This window comes from Carassius gibelio, chromosome B16 (assembly GCF_023724105.1).
Source record: "Carassius gibelio isolate Cgi1373 ecotype wild population from Czech Republic chromosome B16, carGib1.2-hapl.c, whole genome shotgun sequence".
Taxonomy (NCBI): Eukaryota; Metazoa; Chordata; class Actinopteri; order Cypriniformes; family Cyprinidae; genus Carassius; species Carassius gibelio.
In genome coordinates, this window is record NC_068411.1 from 27,112,454 (window position 1) to 27,140,330 (window position 27,877).

At 35.9% G+C, this 27,877-nt stretch overlaps 1 protein-coding gene across 15 annotated transcripts in view; it reads right to left on the minus strand.

The window, feature by feature from the left end:
- LOC127975014 (regulating synaptic membrane exocytosis protein 2) overlaps window positions 1-27,877 on the minus strand; it is a 144,930-nt gene that overhangs the window by 109,333 nt on the left and 7,720 nt on the right. For all 15 annotated transcript variants that reach the window (XM_052578741.1, XM_052578726.1, XM_052578724.1 and 12 more), the window contains exons 3-4: window positions 10,048-10,258; window positions 953-1,230 (exon numbers count right to left, since the gene is read on the minus strand). In XM_052578741.1, coding sequence (XP_052434701.1) covers window positions 953-1,230; window positions 10,048-10,258 — 489 coding nt within the window. The remainder of the gene's footprint in view (window positions 1-952; window positions 1,231-10,047; window positions 10,259-27,877) is intronic.

The window sequence follows — 27,877 nt, forward strand, 5'->3', positions numbered from 1 at the left end:
CATGTCAGCGGATGTTAGAGAAAACTGCTTGTAATGTTTTAAATACAGATATTTTTCTTTAAAAAATGCATTGATTCGCTGCACGAGGCCTTTATTCACCCCCGGACCCATGCAGAAAGTATGTATGCGAGGAACTGGTTATTATGGTTGGATTCACTTTACTGGACATCTTTTGGACTGTTGAATGAAAACACCCAAACACTGCCATTATAAAGAAAGAGATGAAAATTATAAAGAAGAAAGTATGTATACCTCGGATGCCTTAAAGGGTTAGTAGAATTTTTTGAAGCATCGAAAATACATTTTTGTCCAAAAATTAAGACTTTATTCAGCATTGTCTTCTCTTCCGGGTCTGTTGTGAGTGCATTCACGATTCTGCTGACGTGTTTTCTGGCACCCAATAACAAAGATAACACATCAGCAGCGTCACTGCAGTGTTCCGAGGATGAACGGAGGTCTTACGGGTTTGGAACGACATGAGGGTGAGTCATTAATGACATCATTTCATTTTTGGGTGAACTAACCCTTTATTATAACTAGTTGAGTTCACATAACTTTTTCCAATGAAGTGAAATAGTTTCTACTGAAGTGGAATAGTTTAAATTAAAATGAATGTAAAATGAACTAATTACATTTTCAGTTCAATTTCAGACTTAAATTTGAACTACTAATAAATATATCTGAAATTATATATTAATCATTCCATAGTAACATTATAGAATCTAGCCAAACAATCAATGCAACTATCTAAAAACCGTAACAACCACCATCCTAACAACCACCTAGAACACCTTAGCAACTTCTTAGCAACGCAACTGCCTAGCAACACTGTAGCAATCATTAAGGCCACCAACCATAAGAATACCCTACCAACCATTTAAGAATGTATTAGAAAACATCCAGAACATTCTCGCACTTAGTAACAACCCAGTAACTACAAACTACCTCTCACCTGTTGCTCAGAGGGTCGTTGGGCTTCAGACTGGAGTCGTTGTTGAGGGACGCCTGGCGCGGGAGTCCTGGAGCTCGGCTGCGGTCCCCTGGAGGCCCCTGGTACAGCAGTGGGGCTTCCTGAAGTTTGGCCTTCTTTTCCTGCGGAGCCTCTTCGTGGCGTCTGCGAGGGTCACTCGCACCCGAGGGCAGGGCACCCCCCGGGCCGCTGAAGAACCAGGCCCCTGACTTGGTGAGGATTTCTTGTTGTTTTCGGCACAGGTTGCATACCCACATCACCTGACGTTGAGAAAACAGGAAGTTAGAATCACAGAAGAACACGAGACCCCAAATGTGATGGATGAAAACTTGCTGTTGTGGGAGAAGCGATTTGTAGTCTTAAATGAGTCATGTCTGTGAAGCCAAAGACAGAGTGAATAATGGGATATTTGTCCAGAACCTTATGCGCAGGTCCCACAACAAACAGGTTCAGAAAAGGTGATGCTGGTGCTGCTGACAAACAAGACTGTTCAAATTCATGTGAGAGGAAATGAACAATGCAAAGTTCAGGCTCAACCAATAGTATTAATATTTGGGGGCAGAGCCACCCAATGACTTTTAGTGTGTTCTGGTTTCATTGTCCTGGGTTTTTGAATGGGTTAAGTGCTTGAAATAAGGTCTGTGGTAAACACAAACACATATTTTCATGTTTTATTTGGACATAAAAAAACACATGTAACGCAACCCTTGAAGTGTTGCCAAGTCCACGGATTTCCTGCAGAATTGGGCTACTTTTATACTGTTGCTGCCGGTTGTATTTTCAGTCTGTGGGTTGAAGAGTAGCCAGAAGCTTAATGGTGATGACGTTAAAGTAATGACTAGTTAGTCTGTCTACTTTTATCTTTTTACTATTGCCGATTGTATTTAGACTCCAAAAGTTGTATTAAATGATATCAAAATGTGTACGAATCAGAGAGCTTATTTTCTGTATTAATTCAAGAGCCAATGGAAAAATCCCAAAGAGTTTTGGCGACGGAACCAGGGTGATGCTAACTTCTTGGTCGGCCTACAAAAATACATCATCCCTGCAGATGTGGGGCAGGGGGGTAATGGCGGTAGGTGTTTGGTGATTTCTGCATCATGCTTCACTATTATTGGTGTACTCAGGTCTTTACAACCTCTCAAATCTTCTGCTTTCAATACTCCTGAAGTCCCACCAACACTGAGGGCACGGTAGGCTGACCTTGTTATCTGCCCGGCAAAAATGCACTTAGCAGGTGGTTGGCATCAAAGCTGAATTCCAGTTTGCTGGAGGTAATTAAACATGCTCAGAGTCTCACCCGCACACACATGCTCTCATCCATCCAGCCTGAATACATAATGCCACAACAGCTCCCAAAAATAATGCGTCTCACAGAAGTAATGAACTGCAAAGTTCAAATTATTCTACACTATTCCAAAACAAACTGAAGGTCTGTTCCTTATATAGCTGGTAATATAACACAAATATAACAAATTGCACTGTATGAACTACTCAAGTGCTTTTTTGTCAGTGTTCATTCACTTTGATTTTATGGAAAGAGCAGCTCTTCAGAAGACAGTGAGCCTCGCAATAACAAATGATGACAGAATTTTTCCTGTAATATCCAAACAAAAGAGCCTACAATGTATTAAAAACCAATAACTGTTATGAAACTTGAAAAGTTGTGTATGAGCTGTTCTATCAAGTGAAAAGGTCGCATCTTTCAAGTGCTTTTTGATAAGATCACAGTGAGCAATTGCACTCCAAACGGCTCTGAGACGTACCGCAGATGGATGTGAGTTATTGTGATGCATGTTTGGTCAGTCAGCGATAGACAACCAAAAAGATGTGTGCGGTGAAAAATTGATAAAGTGCGGAGTGAGCTGTCATTGGTGTCAAATGGCAGGGGACCTTTCTGGGTGAATCTCATATGAAGCCTGTCAAGAATATGTCCAGGTCATGTTTCACCCCAAAATCAAAAGAGCAAAAACAATATATATATAATAGCCAATAATGCTCACAATCATTTTTTTTATTTATGAATTAATTAAAAAAATTTTTTTTAATCAATGCAAGTTTTGATGCACGAGATTTGATTAAGCATCTGACTACCTTTGTGAGGTACTGTCTGTTAAACATAAACATCAATATGAAACGTGTATATGACTCTATCAGACGGCATTACCGGCGAGGATGTCCTGGGATGCTGAATATTTGACAGATTTTTGATAAACCTGAGGAAGTTCATGATGAGGGAAGCGTTATCACTCACCAGCTAAAACACAGCCTGCAGGTGGAACATGAATATTTAATGCGCTTCTATATTTAGAGCCCAGCAGCTTGTAATAGTCTGGATGCATATTCATAGGTTTTATTTTCTCTCAGCTTAAAAAGGTCCTGTTAAACAAAGTGTTAATTATGCAGCGACAGAATCAAAAATAGACAGATCTCTAAGAGGAACAGAACATACTGTATGCAGCTCAGTCCTCTACATGTCACATTAACGAAACATACCTCTATATAAGCTGAAATATTGAGCTAATTAAGGTCCAATAAGAATTTATAATTCAAGCTTCTGTTTACATTAAGAGATCCATAAATATTAAGCTCTAATTTAAAAAGGTGATAGTGAATCACTGTGTTCTTATTTCCTAGATTTGTTCTATTAACGACAAACAGTTTCCCAAATAACATTATGCAGCTTTTTTCCATTGCCTGAATCTCAATAATACAATAAAAGCTTAATGCTAATCACTGTACCCATGCTTACCCATGTCTGCTGCGTTTGTTTGATCCAACTGGATAAAACTGATGTTCAATAACTGAATTCGAATGCCAATGTCCTGCGTAAAGGGTGACCTTTCAGAGTTGGGGATCAAATGCTCCTTCTGCTGTCAAGATTGTGCTTCAGTTAAGATTTTGCAGGAAAAAAGCAAAGCAGGTTAATCCTGAGATCGATCCAAGTCGTCAAAATTAGTATGGACTCATGGAGGTAGATGATATAGAGCAATCGGAGCGGCACGTAATCATGTTTTTGCCACCGAGCATCACTAACACGGGTCTCGTTACTGATGCATGTGAGCGCGCAGCTCCACCGGGGCTGAGTCTGACTCATTACCCATGCACAACACTCACTAACTCTCTTTAAAGGACACTGATGAAGACAGAAACACTAACTTCAACATCAGAAAATGTTAAGTCAATGATGTGCATCAGATATTATGTATGCAAAATCAATGTCAAAATCTGATAATGATTTAAAAAGTGATTTTTACACTATTAATCACAATAGGATCTGTACTCTCATGGGTTTAAATAAAATATTTTTGTTGTTAGAGACAATAGACAAACTTTTCACCATAAAACCCCACAGATGTAGTCAAAAATGTAGTTAAAGGGTTACTCCACCCCAAAATTAAAATGATGTCATTAATCGCTTAACCCCATGACGTTCCTAACCTGTAAAAAGATCTATTTGTCTTCAGAACATAATTTAAGATATTTTGGATGAAATCCTGGAGGCTTGAGACTGTCCCGTAAATTGGCAAGTAAATAACAGTGTCAAGATCCATAAAAGCTATGAAAAATACTCTATCTGCCATCAGACGTGCAATCTGCACTCCTTATCACCTGCGTGTGCTCTTCCATTTCCTCCGCGCCACAAGGATGCGCTGTATTATTTCAAATCAAAGCTAAATGCAAGTAGATGAAAGTGCCGTGACATACAGCCAAGTATGATGACCCATACTCAGAATCTGTGCTTTGCACTTAACCCATCTAAAGTCCACACACACACAGCAGTGAACACACTCAAACCATGAACACACACCCGGAGCAGTGTTCATCATTTATGCTGCAGCACCAAGAGAGCAGTTTGGTCTTGCTCAAGGGCCCCTCAGTCGTGGTATTGCTGGCCCGAGACTCGAACCCACAACCGTGGGGTTAGGAGTCAAACACTAACCACTAGGCCATGACTTCCCACAGATACAGCACATCCTTGTAGCGCGGAAGACAGGGAAGAGCACACGCAGCATGGTGATATGGAGTTAAACAGAGGAGACCGTTGACAAAGGAATTATTGAATGAAGTCATTATTTTAGTTTTCTTTGCTAACGATAAGTGTTCTCGTCACTTCATATATCCCAGATTGCACGTCTGGTGGCAGATGGAGTTTTCCGACGAAGACTTTTCATACTTTTTATGGACCTTGAACATCATAGCCGGAACTACTTCTCTCTGTTTATGTCTATGAAGAATCACAAAGGTACTGGATTACTCCGCCGCGGTATCCCCGAAGCAATCTAAAATAGTCCGAATATAAACACTAGGGTGCATTATAGGTGCACCCTAGTGATTCAGGACAAGCTAAAAACACGGTTTGGAAAATGGATTCATGGTGTACTCGCTTATTATATACATTTTTCTACATTTTGAACACAAACAAAGTTACGGACCGCAGCTCTGATTGGTTGTTTCTTACCGGGAGCGATAGTATTCCTGCAAATGGCAATAGGACCACTGGGAGGAGCCAGAGGAGCTTGATTTTTTCACAGATTATCTGTCTCATATTCTACTGTCAGGACATAATGACAGGTTTAACAAATATGTAAAAAATATATTTTTACAAAAGTTACCTACTGCAGCTTTAATGACTTGCATGTGTGTTATTCCGAGAAATCTAAATCCATTTTGACAGCTTTTGCCTGAGGAATATTCTAAAACTTAAGTTTATACACTGAAAACCCATCATTGCAACATTACACATATAATACTGTTTGAGAATGGCACCATTTTTTTATGTTTTTGAAACTTTATTTGACCAAAAATGCTGTAAAAACTGCGTATTTGTGACAGGCCATGTAGACTACACTTCTAAAATGTTTTATGGTGATGTTTGTTTGCTGCTTGGTTTTGTTTTGAGCTTTGAGAGCCTGCTAATCATGGTGACAATAACTGTTACTGTACTAAAAAGAAATGCATGATGGAAAAGATTATTTGTTTTGTGTTCCACAGGTTTGAAATGACATGTGAATGAGTAAACCATACAAGAATTAATTTGGGGTTAACTATTCTTTTAAATCTTGCACAAATCATTAAAGAAACTAAACGTAGATCCAGCCACTAGCTTTAGTGTCAGTGAAACGCTAAAAGGCTCTTTTTTCCATCAGCATTTTCTTCTCTTCCCCAAACACTGACAGCTGTGGTGAAAGAGATCCTGTTCGAGACAGCATCAATATTTACAGGTCCCAGTGTCTCGTGCGGCGATGGGAGCTGTCGGACATCACACACTGGAACACGATAGCACAGCGGAGTCCAGCTCTGGTGAAAAACATGAGGCAATGTCTGCACGTTCACTAAGTATCCATCAAAAATCATCATGATGAAGAGGGGAAACAACATCAGAGGTTTACCTTTACTGCCACTTACAGCAAAATTTTACATCGGTTTCAGTTTTACAGACTGATCAAAATGATATACAATGTTATTTCAGTATTACTTATTTCTTTAAACGTATTAATATTTTGAATAAGCTTTTATTTTTAGATTTTTATTGAAACTTACATTTGTTATTTTTTATTCATTATACTTTTGTCAGTTTTTAATATTTCTAATTTAGCGTTTATGCCAATTTTTATAATTACAGTGCTTCAAATTAAACTCATACTGTATTTTATTTCAGAGAGTTGCCAAATCAACATCCATTATTTATATTTGTTTTATTTCAGCTTTATTTAAATGAATGAAAACAGTTTTAATGGTTTCGGTGTTGTGACAAGGCCATCAATAAATGTGTTTCAAATATAAAATATCCAACATTTTGTAAATGATGTTTTATATTCATATAAAAATATCAAAAGCTGTCAAATCACTTTGCACCAGCTGATAAGATTGAAACAAGCACAAACAGCCTTCAGTTGTTTTTTGAGCATCAACAACAACTTCTAGCTTTAGATAAAGATATTTCTATGTAAAACGGTCTCCAGGGTTCAGAGAAGTACTGTCTCCATTCAAACCCTTAATGGTGTAAACCACAGAGGGGAGAAACAAAATCCAGTCATCAAGAACTAACCAGCAATTCAATCCTCTGCCGGGCACTGGGCACTCATACTACTGATGAGATACCGGAAAACATAAGGAAACAGAACTACAGACTAGACAAACAAGATCAGACACACATCTAACACTCAGACAACGGAGGTAAAAGAAAGAAACATGAAAACGACAAACTCTACCAGTGCTGCAAGCTATCCAAACAAGGGCTGCCCTGTTGAGCGTAGTGGCACTGAGAAAAATAATTGACACATTTTAAACTCTTTTATTTTTCAAATGTAATAGGATTAGTTCAACCAATCGTTCAGTTTGTGATTTCCTTTTATAATTTTATATTTCCTATATTGATATCTGGACATGTTGTGGTAATGAGTAACCTTACATTTTCTTATGGAAAACAACTTTATAATTTTTCTTATATATACATCAGGACACATTATATCAATGAATAGTCTTCATATTGAAAACGGAATTGAATATTTATACATTTGATCATGTTAAAGTAATGTATAGCCTTCATTTTTCTTTATGGAAAATAGAATTGTATATATTTTAAAATATTTTAAGATACTTTTTTATTTTATCCGGACACAACACAGCAATGAATAACCTTTATTTTCTTGCTAAATATTAAATTTAGATTTTTTTTCCTCCTCGTAAGAGACATCTGAGGAGCAGGGTATTTAAGAAAAATGTAAATTTGATGCTGTTGAAATGCCATTGTTGGAATCAATTGTAAAAAAAGAAAAGAAAAAGAAATTATATATAATAAAAATGAAGACTTAATCATTTAAGTCAAAAAAAATTTTTTATTCTTACCAAGTTGCAATAATATGGTGATATTTTTGTTGCTATTGTTCAAACTGTCACTATTCAATCACAACCACAACAAAAATGAAAGAATTCACAAAGCTATTTCTCATTTATTATAAAGCTATTATCGGGGTTTTCCTACTTTAATATGAAAAGGTGCTGATGTTGAAATGAGGGGTGATGAAATGTCATCAAGTTGATTATAGCAATATCACAACCATTTCTCATTTAGCACAGGTTCTGTAAGCGATTTCAGCCATTCTGATAACTCCAACCATTTTGCCATCATTGCAGAAACTGTTAATAGTATATAGGCCTATTTGAAAAAGAAAAAATGCATAAGAAGTGATTTGATTAATGCAAGTAACAATAAATCTTTAATCTAATTATATAGATAAATGTTCCATTCATTAATCTTAATAAATTTTCAAAATGCATGTACATTTTAATGTAAAATGACAATAGTTTTTTTAAATTAATAAAAAGTGCATGAATTACCCAATAATTTGTTTAAAAAATGCATACAAATATATCAAATATAAAAATAAAAAAAATAAGTAAAAGAGATATAAACTAATGCCAAAATATCATCCTGTTATCCCTGAAAAACTGACAAGGTCCTTCAAAGGTTTGAAGAGCATCCGGAGAGAGATTGTTTCTGACTGCCTTAAAAAGGAGTCTTAAATGTCCTAACTACCTGTGAGATATTTCTGAGGCTCATTTTATACGTGCTTCTCCAAGAAATAAATAAAATAAACGCTTACAGCACCTTTAATGGAGGTGTGCAATCATCTAAGCGAAATATCAAAGCATAGACAAGAAAAAGGGTGCTGACCACTTTATCCTCCTGTTGCGATTCCACAGGGGAGGAAAAGCAAGAGAGAAAGACAAGGGAGAAAAGAAGAGGGGAGAACAAGTGTGAGTGACATTCAGACGCACATAAAGAGATGTTCATGTACTACTGCAGCCAATCACATCGCCGCTTATCACTCGGAGCAAAGTCATTTAAAAGCACTAAGACTGTACTGGGAGAGAGACATCAAAAGGTTAGATAAGCAGTTTCTGGCCTGATACATCCATCGCCCTGGGCCAGCGGGTGATGGGGAAAAAACAGAGGGTGTATCGCCCTCTTGTGGTCATCGCATTATCTGCTCAACCCTCAGCGAGCAGCAGCAGGAAATAACAAAGAAGACCAAATGTGTTACAATGAGTTGAATGACTTCTGTACGGAAATTCACATTAAAAAGGATAAATAAGTTCAGCTACTTAAATATTTAAATATGCATATATAAATAGCATCTCACTATCACATTTCAAACATCAAACATGCTTAGAATGGCATAATATGCACCCTATTTTTTGCAGTACATGCAAACTAAGCACAGTATGTATATTTTTTGGTGCAGTATAAAATCAAAGGACAATACATGAATACTGTATCCAACAATACAATGCATAGCACTTAATATAATTTTAGCTTGTTGTTTGATTGGATTGCCAAAGGTTTAGACATTTTACTCATTACTGGACTAACCCTATTATCCCTATACTGTATCATATTTGATTCACAATGCATTAAAATACTCTACCAACATGATCAAAAAATTTTGCTGAGAATTGTTGCACACAATTTATTATGGCTTCTGTCATCTGATTAGTAGTTTATACTTTTTTAGCACATTAAAAGCATTTAACAAAAAAAATATTCACATATAGAGACATTTTATAAACAAATTAATCAAATATGATACATCAGGCTTTTGAGAAACATTTATCTTTTTATCCTCATTGCATTGTACTGTATTATATGTTTAACCCCATTACAACTACAAAGCTTTGATCATAAAACTAAGCATTTATATGTCTTATGATCTATAAATTTATATATCTACTTGTATATCTTTGTCTAAATGTTCCATTTCAAAAGATTTTTCTGATTATTATTTCCAATGTTAGGCTTTAGAGGTTTAAAAGTGCAAAAGAACCATATTTCTTTAAAAGATGCTAAACAGACACTATTAGTTATGCGACAACAACATGGTGTACTACCTTTTGCAATATTTCTCACTTTGTAAGTTATTTCAAAAATAGTAGGCAGCATGCAATGCATACTGCACCGTATTCAATTTTTTATTCTGCCATCATCACAGGAAAGACAAGTTTTGATGTCCAGCTGAAGTCAGTGTTTGTGTATAAACGTCTGTGTGATCTGAGGAGCATTACGGCTGTACCTTGTTAGAGCGCAGTGAAACTCTTCCTCCACAGCGAGCGCAGAACTTGGTTTGGCAATAAGAACAGAGGTGGCCACAGCCGTCGGCAAACTTGGTTTTATGGCAGATTCCGCAGGTGGGGGCTTCACTCTTCTGCTCCTGGGTGCTCGGTGCCTCGTCCCCCATCTTCTTCACCTGCTCCTTATACATTTCAAATTGCTGGTGCAATTTCCTGCAGGGAACAGAACACAGCCATTCAGAACACAGCAAGAAAACATGTCAGAAGTTTAAATATTATACGTTAATAATGCACTTCAGAAACTGGACTCTGGGGTATTGTCACAGGTTATAACCAAAATGAAAATTTTACTGCTCAGAGACTGCTCATTAGACTTCAAATATGAACTTTTCTCGGTTAATTATGCTAAAAACCTTTTAAAAATAAACTACAAAACAATTGCTTAGTAATAGAATTCAGCCATAAAATGAATATGAAGACTAACAAAGTCCCCATTTGCTCTCCATGTCATCAACTGTTGATCTCCAACATTTTTTGAAAGAAATTCATTTTTAATCAGTAAGAATGCAGTAAATTGATCAAGAGATAGTTGTTTAAAATGTTGTAAAATATTTCTCTTTTAAATAAATGTTGTTCTTTTGAACGTTCGTTTCAAAGAATTCTGAAAAAGTGCATCACAGTTTTCCTAAAAAACAATAAAAACTTTTTTCAACTCCACAATAGTTTTGTTTTGAACCAAATCAGCATATTGGAATGATTTCTAAAAGCAACAGTTAAGACTGGATTACTGACACTGAGAATTCTGCTAAATAAACTACATTTTAAAATCTATTAGACTAGAAAACAGTTATTTTAAATTGTAATAATATTTTATAACAATAAAGTTTTTACTATATTTTTGATCAATAAATGCATTTAGATAGATAGATAGATAGATAGATAGATAGATAGATAGATAGATAGATAGATAGATAGATAGATAGATAGATATAGATATAGATATATATATATATATATATATATATATATATATATGTGTGTGTGTGTGTGTGGGTGTGTGTGTGTATGTGTGTGTGTGTGTGTGTGTTAAAATTACATACAATATTTTAAAATGTTTTAGAATAAATCCTTAAAACTCAAAACCATTGTTCTGAAATGAAACCCACATTCACTTTAAACATGCACAGAATCAACAATAATGGCTTTTGACTATGTTTTGCTGGTTGTCAGTAAGCACTAGCTCTGATTAAACTCAGCAGGAGATGTCAGACGGACACTCAACAGTGATAAGAACTTTCTTCAGCCCACTTCATCAGCAATCACAGCATCACGTGCAGCCTTGAGACTATTTTTGGCTGAATCCATGCAAAGATAACACGTCAACCTCATGTAATTCACCTCATATAGACTGTAAAACTGACACAGATGTGGACATGACAGGGTTGCCCATGGTTACAGCTACAAAACCTGATCATTTATCAATGCATTCAAATAAATATCAACTTGATCTTGAGCAGGCAGATCACCTTGAGCGTCTTTATATAAGGGTGGTGTTTAATCATGCACCCTCTCATTACCGTAAGAGAGCAGAGGGGGTCAAAGGCTTGAGACAGACCCTGAAACGCTAGATGAAGGCATGCATGACACACATGCATTTTGTATGTCCCCTGTCAATCAACCGTAGCCGTGGAAACCAAACACTGGGGGTTAACGCCATAAGCTGTCGATTAGAGGTTTGGTCCCACATCTGCCCCTGCAACATTCATTAGCAAGCTGAATTATTGAACACGCTGATCTATTTACTACAGCAGAACGCCTGGGTGTTACCCAGAATTCACCTGGCCACCTCCCACCAAACTCAAACTTGAGCACAATCTCACACTAAACACTAGCTCTGACAGGAGAGTTTGAATGCTTAATGCAAAGGATTTTGTGTCTTGTAAAGTTAATGAGCACTGAACTTTTATTAGTTCAACTGATAAACAAAAAAAAAAAAGAAAAGTCAAACATTGTTTGATTCACATATATATATATTGTGTAATACCTGGAGAAAGCTCTCTCTCTCTCTCTCTCTCTCTCTCTCTCTCTCTCTCTCTCTCTCTCTATATATATATATATATATATATATATATATGTATATATATATATATATATATATATATATATATATATATATATATATATATATATATATATATATAGGATTCTTTGATGACTAGAAAAATCCAAAGATCAGCATTTATCTGAAATAAAAAGCTTTTGTAACATTATATACTATACCGTTCAAAAGCTTAGAGTCAGTAGAATTTATAGAAATGAATAGTTTCATTTAACAAGGATGCTTACAATTGATCAAAGGTGATGATAAAGACATTTATAATGTAACAAAATATTTATATTTCAGATAAATGCTGTTCTTCTGGACTTTCTATTCATCAAAGAAACCTGAAAATTATATTCAGCTGTTTTTAACACACACACACACACACACACACACACACACACACACACACACATATATATATATATATATATATATATATATAATTTATTTTTTATTGATTTCTGAAGGATCATGTGACTGGAGTAATTATGTTAAAAATCTTGTTTTTAAATCATAGGAATAAATTACATGTTAAAATGTATTAAAATTGAAAATTATAATAAATTATTTTAAATAGCAAAATACTTCTTAATTTTTTACAGTTTTTGCTGTACTTTGCTGGATCAAATGAATGCAGGCTTAGTGTGCAGAAGAGACTTCTTTAAAAAACGTGTGTTTCTTAAAACTCTTACTGTTCAAAAACTTTTGACAGTTAGTGTTACATTTATATATATATATAATTTTTTCACTAGCCATAAATAAAAAAGCTGTCGTCTGACCAGCAAGTACTAACTTTCTGAAGCTAACCGGTCAAACCTGTCAACCTGGACCCCACCAGAAAAGTCAGTGACCTTTCACCCCTCTAGGATCAAATCACACCAATGAGCAGGTCTGCTTTCACCAACCCCTCTGCCCTCTTACCCTCCAGACATGTGGATACACAGTACCACTCACTGTCTGACCCTCGCTCCCCTCTCAGATACACGACAGACGTTCTTCAGCTAATGCAATATTAGATTTTAGTCTGTGTCACGAGTCAATCGCCTGCCAGAAAAAAGATCCGATCATATGTGTTTGGAACAGAGTAAACCAGGACACATTTTACATTAAACCTAGCATCTATGCTCCCATATTCACCCGGGCTCCAGACAGCAGTCAGGGTGGATGATGGGAAGGCTGGAGGAGCTCCAGAGGTCCGGCAGGTGCGCTGGCTCAGGTAGCATTACAGACAGCTGGAGACCACAGCACCGTTCATCTCCAGAGACGCATAACCCATAATATAATCATACACCATTCTTCACGTCTCGTCTGACACACAGCAGACAGAGAAGTCAAAGAAACACGAGCCAGTACACTGATACGCCCTCCCTTTATGAGTGACACCATGGCCACCTGAAGACCTGCGCTTTACCTGTTTAAGCTACTTACAAATTTGTAGTCGACTTCTCGTGTAACACAAAACCCATGCTTAATGCTGTTCTCTAATGCAGCTCTCGTAATCAAATCAAGCTGATGGGCCATAATGAGCGAAACATGCCCGTAGTAGCTAATATTTGTGATAATAAATAGGGTCTGTCAATTTATCACATTAACTTAGAATAATTAATTCAATTTCACATAATAAAAACAACATAATTTATATAACATCATAAAAATAACAGCAAAATTTCTCATGCCCACTGACCCATACTGAAACTAATTTTTACGATCTGAGCAATTTGTTTTTAGCAATTTTCCACTATAACGTAATGCCTTTAATTTGTCTTCATTTGAGGACTTTGAGTTTTCAAAAAGATTAAATGTGTTAACATGAGTTAATGAAACAAACAAATAATATTTTATTAATTCCTACATATAATAATATCTACATTATTTTTATAAACAAACATTTATTATTATGAATAAACATGGATATATTCTTTCATATTGTGTGTACATTTCATATTTTATTCATCATTTTATTTTATGACCGTTTTATACAAACATAAAATAAGGCAATAAAAAATATTTACATACAAAACATTAAATTTAACAAAATAGTGAATGAGCATGAATTAGCACATCTATCTAAAAATTGTATTAAAAATAATGATAAACAAATGCTGTTAGAAAAATAGTTATTTCAGAATGTCTAATGCATTGATTAATGCTAACAGATTCAATCTTATTGTAAAGTGTTACCAGCAAATTTATATGTGTAATTTATTAAACATTTTTGTGAACTGATAGCCTTTTTTGACCGTTTATTAATTGTCAGATTAAGTGAAAGGGGAGTCATATCGTCATATCATCAGAAATGCAACATAATTCAAGGTTTGTCTGGGCGATACAGCGTTTTGAGTGTTAAGGGCAAAGATGACTCCATTCAGTCTTACTTACGTCTCTGGCTCCTTTGGAGGCTCTGTTTGCAGTTGGTTTTGGGACTTTGTCTGGGGCTGGAGAACATTATTAACCAGATCAGTGATTCCGCTAAAGGGAAACCACCTGTATGAACAAGCAGACAGCGCAACTCAAAAACCGGTCAACAAGCCTAATTCCATTTAACACACGCGCCAATATCATCATGACAACTGCAGTGAAGCTACATACATAAGAAACACACATGTACAGCTACAAAAACTACTGGGATAGAGAGAAAAACAGACAGAGAGAGAGGGACAGACTAGTCTCAGCCCACTGACAAGCTCATGCATACTGCACACAACACTGGTCACTTTCTCAGTCTGGCAAGCTCAAATCTCATTGGCTGGCTTCATGCCCAGAAATCAGAATACAGTTTTACTGTTTTACATTGTACTGTGATTGGTACTCTTCCAGTCTAAGTTTTTCTTGGCTTTGAGAAAAACTAAATGGACTTTCTGAAAATTCTGGCCATATGTGACTAAGTAAGAAGAGTAGAAAGAGTAAGAAGAAAAAAAGAAAGAGAAGATAGAAAACTGATGGAAAAACAGAAGAGGAGGCACAGTCAGCTGGAGACGGAAGCAAAGAAGCCAGAGCGAGTGAAATGAATTTTGCATCCATCAGCCCGGGATACAGTTGTGTATCCACAGATACAGAGAAAGAGATCAGACAGTGTCCATGTGAACTCACAGAATCGACGAACAAGCAAAATAAAGCAGGACTGATGCATCCAGCCTATATGTGGATGAAGCTGCCAAAAAAGCTTTTTGGATAGAGCTATGACAGACTGCAGCCAGCCAATCACTCGAGAGAGGAGGGGAAAAGAGCCACCAATCACAGAGGAAGCCACAGTAAACGCACAGCCCACTAACCAGCCAGGCGGGAATGTCAAAGCCTTGAGATCTCTAGCTAAGATCAGGCCCACACAGAATCTGCACATGGACAAAAACTGCAGAATTTGAGCGGCCAACAAAGTTCTGCCCCTTTATTGTTTGTTTACTAAATGATTTGGCTGATCGGATTATGATTTGACTTGCCAATGAGAGTATTCTGCAGCTTCTGTGGGAAAATGTGGGAAAAAGTCCACAGATTCCATCTAGGCCTGACTGAAGTGTTACTTACTGGACTGGCTGAGACTTTGCATCTTCTTTGACCCTAAAAATAAAAAATACAAAAATAAATAAGTGAACATAAGGGCAGCATGACAACCGAAATAAAAGACAACAAAAGAGGCATTCGAAAAATGACAAACAAACAAAAAAATTATCATAAAAGCATGGAAAAACATTCAAACAAAGACAAATACATGTAAAACACTGGACATATACTGTACGTTATCCAATAATTTGATTTGTTATGAATATAATATGTTGTGTGTGTGTATAAATGATTATTTATTTAATTATATATATATATATATATATATATATATATATATATATATATATATATATATATATATATATATATATGTATGTGTGTGTGTGTGTGTGTGTGTGTGTGCGTGCGTGTGTGTGTACGTGTGTATGTATATACTACAGTAGCTTCACTGTGCAATAACATGACTATTTTTTAAAGATTTAATAAGATCTTAGTCATACTAAGCATCTGCCAATAAATTCAAAACAAACAACAACAACAACAAAACATGCAAACAGATATGAACATGACCGTTTTAAACATACACAAACAGAAAACATGCAAAGACATGGAACACTTTAATGCAAAAACGTAATTAATAATTGATGACAGAAAAAAAATAATTGATAACAGAAAAACTGAAAAAAAGACAGGGACATTATTGTTCTGCCTCCCACAGATACACTGTGTGAGTCATCCATAGAAATACCCATCACCGTCCACAACACACAGTCCATCAGATGAACTGTGTTGAGCTCAAACACATGAATACAATAAAATCTATTCTAAGGAGGGTTGAGAGGGTTAATGAACACCCTAATGTAAGAAATCCTGAAAAAACAGTACATCATGTCATCAGCCGAGCATTCCTAGCAGTTTCAGGTTTTGTTTCGCTAAATGTGGACTCCCTTTTTTTTTGTGTAGTTTTTTTTTTTTTTACCTGTCTAAGATCTGTGCATTGGTGTGAGTTGGAAAAACACCTGAAGTTTCAATTATCTACCAAAACAGTAGTGCAAAATGGTAAAACAGTGTGTCACTGCCCCCTAATGGTCAAACATCAAGGAAGAGAAGTCAACCTCTCCATCCGTCACAGGAAAAAGTGCAGCAGTCTTAAACTATACAACACATAATTTGACTTCCTTCGGTTTCAGTCATACACTAGCACGGTGTTGTGGTGTGTTGTAGCACAAATTAAGCCTTCACTCGTCTTGACTGTGATAATCTTACCAAATTATCCCTCTTTCTTAGCTGTTCCCAGACTGTTAATTTAACCTCAAATGACTGTCCCCGCTCTTCTCCTCGTCCCTCTCTGTGGTGCTCTTGAGTGGAGGTGGAGACAGAGGCTTCATTGATGTGACAGCTATAGAATGAGAGCTGACTCATCACTTTAAATTACACACCCCACATCTCACCATCAGACTCGCAGCACGCTCCTCTTAAAGCAGGCTTCCTGCTTATTTTCAACTTAACATCCATCAGTTCCATCTGTGAATATACTTTTGAACAGGCCCGTAGCCAGCTATGTTTCACTTTCCATAATCCGTGACCGACAGGAGCATCTTGGTGGCAGGGATTTAAATCTTTAACAAGACACAGACTGACACAGGCAGAGTAAAAGACTGGGGGTTTTTTTTCAGTCAGGTAGGGTACAAGTGATTTTGAGATATTATCTATTCACTATCATATTGGCGAAACTTATCTGACTAACTATTCAGTGCATACTTCTGTCCAGTGCAAGCTTGCAAATCCTCTCATTAGAACAAAGCTTAATGAAATCAATGAACGGGAAAAAAATTTATGTGAAAATGAATGTGCATTGAACCTGCTGTATTTAATTCTAGAAAAAACTAGCTGTGTTTGAGCAGTTTTCATAGTAGCCCATGTTAATGTGGCAGAAGGCTATGCTTCAAAGCCAGAAAAATTATGCTTCTTACTTGCAGAATAATTGTGGTTTATTTTATTTTATAGATTTTTTCCGTTTTTATTTGTTTTTAAAGCAACATCTGGCAACACTGCATGATTGCCAGCACTAAAACTGACAGTAGAAAGTGAAAAGAAAACATCTTTTACAAACATCTACTGTACATCTCGGTCTTTTTAAAGTGTTAGTGTATATAATATGTTCTTAGTAGGGGTTATTATAGCACAATTCTTAACCCCAGCCACCCCAGACCTCACTAATTTTCAAACTCTATGGCTATGGCTGTGCTTTTGACAACAAAACATGATCAGTAATGTACTTACACAATACCTTTCAACAGTAGTGTAATAGTAGTAACTTCCTCTTTCTTAAAGAATTAAACAATATGATATGAAAACAGGACTCTTAATTAATTTATATAAGGTAATTTAGAAATGAACATGCTCGCAGGTACTGATAGTTGCCATGTTGTTAAGACAGAGTGGTGTTGTCTGAGGTTGTCATGTTAACCTTTACGCAGTGGAAACACTGGATTACACATTCATGCACATATTGTGACTTGTGACCATTACCAAAACATGTTACATATGAAAGCAAAAACATGACTTCAGACCAGCATGATTATATTAAAAAAAAAGTGGTTGAAGGGCAATTGCTAACTGGAAATAAATATAAACTAAAATTAAATCTAAATGGTGACTTTAAAAAATGACATAAGCGCATTACAAAATTACTAAAACAAACAAAAATATATATATTTATTTGCTGGTTTCATATTTTTTTATTAGGTTTTATTTTTATATCATTTAAAATATATAAATAATACTAAAATAACACTGATCTGCAGCCCATCAATACATGCTTTTGTTCATATCATATGCAAGGCTGGCAATAACATACAACAACACATAATGATTTAATATACAATTATTAAAACCACAACAGCAAAAAATAACTATGTTAAATTAAAGGGTCAGAGAACCACGTGCCAAGAAATAAGCAGACTACAGATATATACATATATATTTTTTTTAAGAAATGCATTAGATGGCCCGTTTTTCAGCTAGCACTAAAACGCTGTCTGTCTGAAATGTGTGTGTGTGTATGCGTGAACACACTGGCCTCCCGCTGTCAGAAGAGGAAAGTCCTGTTACATAATACAGAGCTGAATCTCTGCATGGGGCATAATTACTCCACAATTACAGCTGCCAGTGTGCCAGTCTGTGCTGGTCAGTGGGGCTCGCCTGTGTGCCATCACTACCACAACCTATAGCCTGAGTTAATCGAAATAACTTCTCTTTCTGTGGACAGTTGTATACACTTCAGATGAACTGTAGCAGGAAAACTGAACAGAGAAATGTAAAGCTTAGTAAAGTGTTTAGATTCATTTTCAGCAAAAAGTGTTCACTATCTTTAAAGTCCAGAACTACATCCTTGCATACTTTTGCCATAGGTGACATGCACAGCAGATCATAGACAAGGAAAAAAAGCTAAATAATCATTTTTATGCCGTAAATGCTGTAGGCTGCTGTGTGTCTTGTGACCGATTGATCATGCCACCTGAGTATCTCTTTGAATGTGATGCGAGCGTGTTAATGGAGCGCAATTCCTGCCGGCCCGAAACTCGAACTCACAACCTTTCAATTGCGAGTCCGACTCTCTAACCATTAGGCCATGACTTCCCCAAATACCTGTGATTGTACTGTTTTTGCCTGCTACATGTTTTATGTTGTTTAGAAGTGGGTAGGTTTAAGGAAGGGGTGGGGTTAGATGCTCCAATATAAGTATAAATGTATATAAAATTATTACTATTTTTTTATTATTTATTTATTTTACAAATGCATGCAAACCCTTACATTTAGACAAACAATGCAGGACAATGCACATCGCAATGTGTCACTAAAAGGATCCCATGTGCATCAAAAAAGGCGCTAAATGGGTACCTTGGAAGTCAAAAAGCGACCCCAAGGGTCCTGACCAAGCATCAATATGTGACCTATTGAAAATGAATGAAAATGTGTTGTATAAGCATAAGATTTAAGATATTCACATAAAATTGTGTGAATGAGTGTGTGACAGGTGGAGGGACAGCGTGAGACCAGTTCATTTCATGAATGTGGAAATCTGTGTGTGTGTGTGGCAACAGGTGGCAGAATCACTGCAGGAGCAGAAATGGTGTAATCTCGTGCCAGAAAAAGCCAGGTCAACACGACCTCCGCTGAACCATCTGAGACCACAGAGTGCCACTGAATTAACACACACTTGATTAAACCACAGTACACAAGTTGTATTAAGAGCCAAAGTCTGCGTGTGATTGTGAAAACAGGCTGACTTCCAAAACCTAGTGCGTCATCTTGCAGCCTACTTCCTATATAGGCAGATGCCAGAAAGGTAGCACCCTTAATGAAACTGAATCTCATAAGTGGAGAATTTTAAAAGAGAATAACTCCATGTGCCACACAACTAGAGATAATTTTACAAGAGTTTATAGTTAAATAGCCAGTTTCCAATTAGAGTGAACTAACTGATCCATGTCAGAATTTAATAACGTATTTTTAAAAAATTCAATGATTGTTTCTTGGTAATTTTGGGGTGATGATTTTAAAACAAGTACCTGTTTTGCTCAAGTACGTTCCCACAAAATAATGCATTTAGTAGCATTTAAAAACCTGACAAACTGGCACAAAAAGTGATGATTTCTATCTTCTTTTGACCTGTGTTACAACTTTTTGTTTAAATCTTATTCGATCCGATGTATGAATGATTCTGAAGACATCATTTTATGCCTAATTCAGTTTTTAAGGTTAGAACTTAAAGAAAATACAAACATGATATTTTATGAATATAGAAAAAGTTACAAAATTAGTATTAAACATTTACAGCTCGCCCTCTCACAGCGATGCCTGAAATAGCAGCTGGGTTCAAGGCAGCCCATTATAGAGGCAGACACCTGTTCATTAGGACCATTCAGCATGATGGAGGAGGAAGTGCCTCCCTTGAACACATTTCCCTTTAAAAGAGGATTAGCGCTGGGAGAGCTCTTGATTCCAGCTGTCATCGGTTCCGCCGTGGCATCTGGATCAAAAAGCAATCTCATTTGAGCTTGGAGCGCTGTGATTGGTCGCAGCAGACCCCGGTTAACCTTTGAGTGACAGCTTTAAATCCCTCCTCACATTTAGCTCCACCCCATACAACCAGATTTCAGAAGCGCACGCTCACTTTGCTGATCCGTAAGCAGATGCTGCGACATGACCCTAAACACAAACAATCGATAAATGCCAAAAGAAAATGGAGAATGGAGAAACAAATAAAACAGTTGTGGGACAGTTTTTATTGGTCCAATCTGTTTATGAAAAGAATCACTACTTTAATTTAAAACCCTAAGTATTAAATTTCAGTGAGTAGCTTGTAACAGATATGAATGAAACATCAAATCATATGGCTTGTTAAAGTGTGCTGTTACTTTTCAAAGAGATCGGACTGACCTGATAAAAATATCAAGTTTGTCTAAGCTGGTTTGCTAGATTTGGACACTTTTTAGCTAAGAAACCAGCTAGTGCCCTGATAAACACTAGCTTGGCCAGTCTGGGAGACCATCCAAAACCAGCAAAGACCGGTGAATCAGCTTAAGCAGTTTTAAGCCGGTTTTTCAGCAAGATCTGGATAATAACACAGAAGGGCAGAAACATATTTTATTCAAGCACACAAATGCAGTTTTCAGCAAACGTACATACTTGCATTAAGCATGTTTCTAGCCTAAAGTCGTACTTTAAAATGTCACCGGATTAGATAACAAAACATCAAACCAACGAGTGTTCACTTTAATAATAATATTATATATATATATATATATATATATATATATATATATATATATATATATATATATATATATATATAGCACTAACACACACTAACAAGTCTCTCTCTGCATGCCAAAACTGCATTTATTCCATCACAAATACAGAAAAACGGTAATATTGTGTAATATATAATCAAATTTACAATAACTGTTTTATATTTGAATATTCTTTTAAAGTAATTTACACCTCTGATGAACAGAAAGTTCAAAAGAACTGATAACTCCACTAAAACTACTAAAAATCATCTTGAGGCTGATAAAAACATAATTTGTTTATACGTATGATTTGTTATATACCACTTGGTATGATATTTTGTTATCAAATGCAATGACATTCAGACATTTTTAAGCATGGCTTAAGGGTTTAAACCCTTCCTTATGTTCATGTGAACCCACAAGCATGTATATAAAGTCAAGTAAATGCAAGAACTATCCTTTCAGCTCTAGTGGGTCTCTCTCTCTCTCTTTCACACACACACACACACACACACACACACACACACACACACACACACACACACACACAGAGTGTGGTGTTGTCATGCCTCTGGGAGTGGAAGGGTGCGGGAACATCTCTTAAGAGTAAGTTACAATAATAGCCTACGTGACTAATAATAGAGTGGTAATGGATACCCCCAGCATTTTGAGAGCGCAATTTCCTGTCCCTGTCCAGAACAAGCCACCAGTAAGTTAAACGCTGTCAGTGTGCCTAACGTGTGTTATTGTGTCCATACACACACACACACACACAGTACCAACTGTGCCAAAAGTTATTAGTGTGGTTCCCAAATCCAATCAGACAGGGTCAAACAAAGGACACCTATCATTTCCCAAATAAATTATATTCGAAGTAGAATTAATCCTACATAAGCAGTCGACCCTCACAGCAAAAAACAGCATCAAGCAGCACACTTGGACTCAGGCAGCAACAAATACAAAGATTAAAGGAACAGCTCACCCAAAAATGAAAACTATAACGATTTACTCACCCTCATGCCATTCCAAAACTGAACACATGTCTTCTGTGGAACATAAAAGAAGATACTGTCAAGAATACTGGCGACCAAACAGCTCCAGATCCCTTTTGACTTCCACAGTGTTTTTGTCCATACTATGGAAGTCAAAGGGACCCTAAACCATTTGCTTACCAATATTCTTCAGAACATCTTTTATGTTCCATAGTACAAAGAAAATAATACAGGTTTGGAATGACATGAAGCATAATTATGACAGAATTTAGATTTTTGGATGAATTATTCCTCTTAGGGCTGCTGTCCAGAGTGCTGAATCTGATCTTACAGAGTCAAAGACCAGCACATCTTCTCTCAGACGGACAGCCCATTGACCGTCTAATACATAATGTACACCAATACAGCAAGAGCTGCTTAAAAAAAACAGTCACAAACTGATGAACTTGCCAGGGAAATTTAAAAAAAAAATTATAGCAAGTAAACTAGATCATATCTTCCATCAGACAGAAAATTATTACTTGGTTTGGGACAAATATAAATTCAGATCACACATTTCTGATCATGTATTCTGTGTTTCAATTTCAGATTAACAACAGCACAACAAAACAAAACAAACCTTTCAGACTTATACTGATGGTTTAAAGTCTGGCTATGTGAAACTAAGCCATACAAACGTAATACAACCATAAAGACAAGCGGAGTTCTGCTGATTACATTAGAGATTTTCACTATAGGCTGTGTGTTGCACAAGAACAATAGCATCACAATTCATTCAATACTCCCATCAATCAAGCAGATGAGATCCACTCAAAAAGAAGAATCACTGGAGCAAAACAAACTAACCACAGGAATGAGCCAACAGACCAGAAACCATGGAAACAATGCACCAACACAACTTTAAATGGACAGACCGGTATGATCCAGCCTGGACGAGCACATGAGTGAAGAAAGCACTCCCTCGCCACCTGACATCTCAAATGCTCCAATAAGCATCAATACACTACAGTTCCCCAGAGAGACCGCACTACATAATGGCTCACACAGTAAATGGTTCTTCTTATTGCTGGCTGATCTGGTTGAGCCTACAGTCTTAGAGGTTTGTAGGGACTCAGATAAGAGAGACTATTAAGACTGAAATCAAGAAACAACACAGAAATGCACCAGATGATTAAATCAATACTGGAATCCACAACAATACAACTGTTTTGTTTGATAGAAAAATACAGTAAAAACAGTTATATTGCAATTTTTTTTTTTTTTTTTTTTTTTTTTTTTACAATTTTAAATAAATGAGTTCAATTTGAATACATTTTAAAATGGGATTTATTAAGCAGACTTTGCAGCATCATTACTCCAGTCTTTACAGATGTAATCCTTCAGAAATAACTCTGATATGCTGATTTGATGCATAGGAAAAAATGTATTATTATTATTATTATCCATGTTAAAAACTTTAATGTTTAGTGTTTAATGCTATTCTTTCAGGATTATTTGATAAATATAAAGTTTAAATGAATGGCATTTATTAACATTCAAACAGACTCAACTACTGGATTAGAGTACTGTATATCAGTTTGTTTATACACAGATCAACCATTGCAGAAAGGACAGATACTAAACTTCAACAAGATGACCACTGTATAAAAGCTTGCATGTGGTTCACAGCACTGATAATCCATGCTTCCTTTCATTTTTAACCACAGCACAAAATATACAAGCACATTTTCAACCTTATAGAGATGATAATCCACTTTATGAGCAGTGCAGGAGCATTTAATAAGAGTGAGAAAACTAAAGGCATGTCAAATCTGAGTGCTGCGTAGAGCTGGAGATATGTATGTGATTATGTATATGATCCTATTAGATATTGCATAAACACTGACAGGGGGTTTCCTATAAGTAAACACAGACAGTCTTCATTACATAACATTTTCTGCTCCTGAGGTCCAGAACCGCCAATGGGAATTATGCATCAGATAAAGGTGTAGTTTATTATATTCATAGGAGGATGAAAGATGGGGAGATGGAATTGAAAAGCGAACTAATCACCATTTATAAACAGTTACTTTTTTATTTTTTTACATTTATTTAATTTAGCAAATTTCCATTTTAAATAAATGATGAACTTTTTCTATCCATTAAAGAATACTCTAGAAAGGTATATAAAGCAGCATGACTTTTTCTCAACATTGAAATGTTTCTTGAGCAGTAAATGAGCTTATTAAAATTACTGACATGAAATTATTACCATGACATGAAAATTTCACTTTATGAGGTTTTTAACATTAATATGAGTTCCCCTAGCCTGTCTATGGTCCCCCAGTGGCTAATAATTTCGATAGGTGTAAACCAAGCCCTGGGTGTCCTGCTCTGCCTTTGAGAAAAGAAGAGCTCAGACGGGCCGATCTGGAATCTTCCCCTTATGTCGTCATAAGGGGAAAGGTGACCTCCCCTTTCTCTGCTTTACCCGCCCAAACATTTACATTTAATTATTCAAGTTCACACAGACTTTCTTTCTAAATCGTTTAATACTGTTTATGCATCAGTGAATCAACCCAGTGACTAAACGATCAACTTCACGTTGTTTCTCTTAATAGCATGAAACAAATCTGTAATTTAAATTGTGATTAAACCACAGAGAGCGATCAAACAACGCTCCCTTTATATTGTTCGGAGCTGTCAATCACACATCGCAAGGATATCTGCACACTTGCCCAAACTGCCATTATAATGAATGACACTATTATGCTGCACAGCGAAGGTCTTACTGGGTTCATGTCGATATTGTGATATTGTGTTATCGATATTGTGTGACTCTGTCTACTCAATGCTCATCAATGCAGCCTTTCATGTGATGGGAAAAGATCTAGAAAATAATTATATAATCAACACTTCCACGATTCGTTAATCTCAACAGCTGTAATAATAATAAAAAAAACATAGTAAAAGTATTTGACGAGAGTTACAGATGTAATGTGCATTTCGAATGCAAATATGTCAGCCAATCACAACATTCGGTGTTACTCTCAGTCTCATAGCAGACACGCCCCTTCAAACAGAGCATTCATGCGTAGAGGGCTAAAATCAGGATATAAAAATGCCTTTTATTTCTAAATTTTAAATGTAAAAATCATACTAACAATATCAAAATCATACTAAATAAGTACAACTCAGGAAACATTAAAAAAGCATTTAAAAAAGAAAATAATCCATGTCATGGGACCTTTAAAAAAGCATCAGAAGGACCAAAATCCAAACAGACAACCAAGTGTGTTTGGTATCTGTTCATTAAACAGTAATTCCAAGGCATCATGGGAGGTGAATGTTGCCCAGTGCAACGTGATCTGACTGTCAGTTCTTCTACTACCCCACCAGAGCAAAGAGAGCGACTTCAGTCCAAAGCTATTTATAGTCACCCATGAATAACGTGAGGCTCTTCAGGATTTGCATGCAATCAGCTTCAGATGAACTGGTGCCTCGTCGCACTCTCACATTTCTGCACTCATTTTGACTGGCCAGCACACACAAGACCCACACCCCTCCACTGCTGCACTATACTTCTCTTGATATATACTGAAACGATGCAGGAAATGAAAAGTAAAAAAAAAAAAAAAAAAACATTTTACTTCACTTATCTGATTTATTTCCAACCCAAGCAGGATTTTCAAGAATATTGATTTTATATTCCAGACACCAGATATTTTGCTAAAGAACATGTGACATCACCTGAAAAAGAAAGATGTTTCAGAGATGGAGCAAATTATTAAATTTTGCCAAAAGATTATGGAGATTGAAATAAAGGTACATTTTTATTACCATGCTGGGATCTATAAAAATGTAATCAAATATGTGAATTGAAAACTACCAACAATATTATCCCCGGAAAACAATACAAAAAACTGCCAACACATCAACAAAAATGTGAGTTTAAATAAATAAATCAAATTAATTAAATAATAATAATAATAAACAAATAAATTAAAATCACTCATCCAAACCAGTAATAATGATTCCTTAAAAATAGAGTATAAAATGGTAAGACATAAGCTGATCAGAATTGATATATCTTTTAAATTTTTTATTCTGAAATTGAAAAAACACACACACACACACACACACACAACTGCAAAATGTAAACTTTTGGGCCAAAAAAAAGTCTGAATTACAAAATGTAAATTTAGAATTGTAAAGAAATCATAAAAAAAAAAAATTTGAAATGTAAACTGGCAATTCCAAGATATGAATTCGCTATTCTGATGGACAAAGGGCTGAACTGTGCAATATAATCTCGCAGTAATCATTTTTATCTTTTGATTCTGTAGTGGAAATAAGATTCCATTGTAATCACAGTGAGGTTTTACCCAAGCGCATAAATCTAAAACAAACTGAGAAACATCAAAGCATTATGCATTTGTGGTGGAACGCTTCTAAACTGATCAGCGTGTTCTCTCTCAGTGTTTCTCAGTGCGCTAGGTCAGTCTTATGTAATAGCGGCAGCACTATACGGCATCTCAGCTCTGTGACGTAATGCTCTGTGTACTACACTCACGCTGGGCGCTTCCGCTGCACAGGAAACTGGCTGCGTATCACAGCATGTTAGTTTGAGGTCATTTATTCAGTTTTAGTGATGAGTCAACAAATGTATCTTGGATCTAGAGCATGCATAATTATAAAGCAATATCATTTTCATAAATTTCTAGCATTCATTTTAAATTTAGTTTATGTAAATTTATGATGTGCTTTTGTCATTTCTATTAGTTATATTAACCAAAAAAAAAAATCACATGATGACAAATTAAATATATGGACAGCAAGAGAGGAGGGGTGGGTTAGAGATAAAATGAGAGAATAGGTAATGCTAGGTGACAGAACATGAACGAGTCATGAATAGGAAGGTGAGTCGAAACGAGAGGAGGGCAGCCGTCATATGGCTCGTTCCAAACGCAAAGGCTTATTTAACTTAATTACGCAGCCTTCTAAGACACACAATCCCAGAATGCATTGCAGCAAGCTTAGTGAAAAAATTAAATAAAATCCAAAATGGAGGACTATACAAGAGAACAGTTACTTATAAATCCACATACAATTAATTCCATACGGACAAGCATTGAAAATCTGGATGTAATAAAGTATAACATGCTATTTTATCTACTAACTCAGTTTTTTTTTTAATTTTCAGTAATTCAATTATTGTGAACAACATGATTAGTATTATACATTAGTGCATGAGTTCCCAATTTTCTAAATCCCTCAAATAAAATTGGATGTAAGACACAAGATGCATTTTATTTAAGTTTTTAAGATATCTTCATGGTTCTCTGATGATGGTTAATGGTCACATGACATTAAGGCAAGTAAACAAATAAAATATTTTATATATTTTATTTTATTTTTTAATTAAATTATTACAAATATTATTATGCATAACTAATTA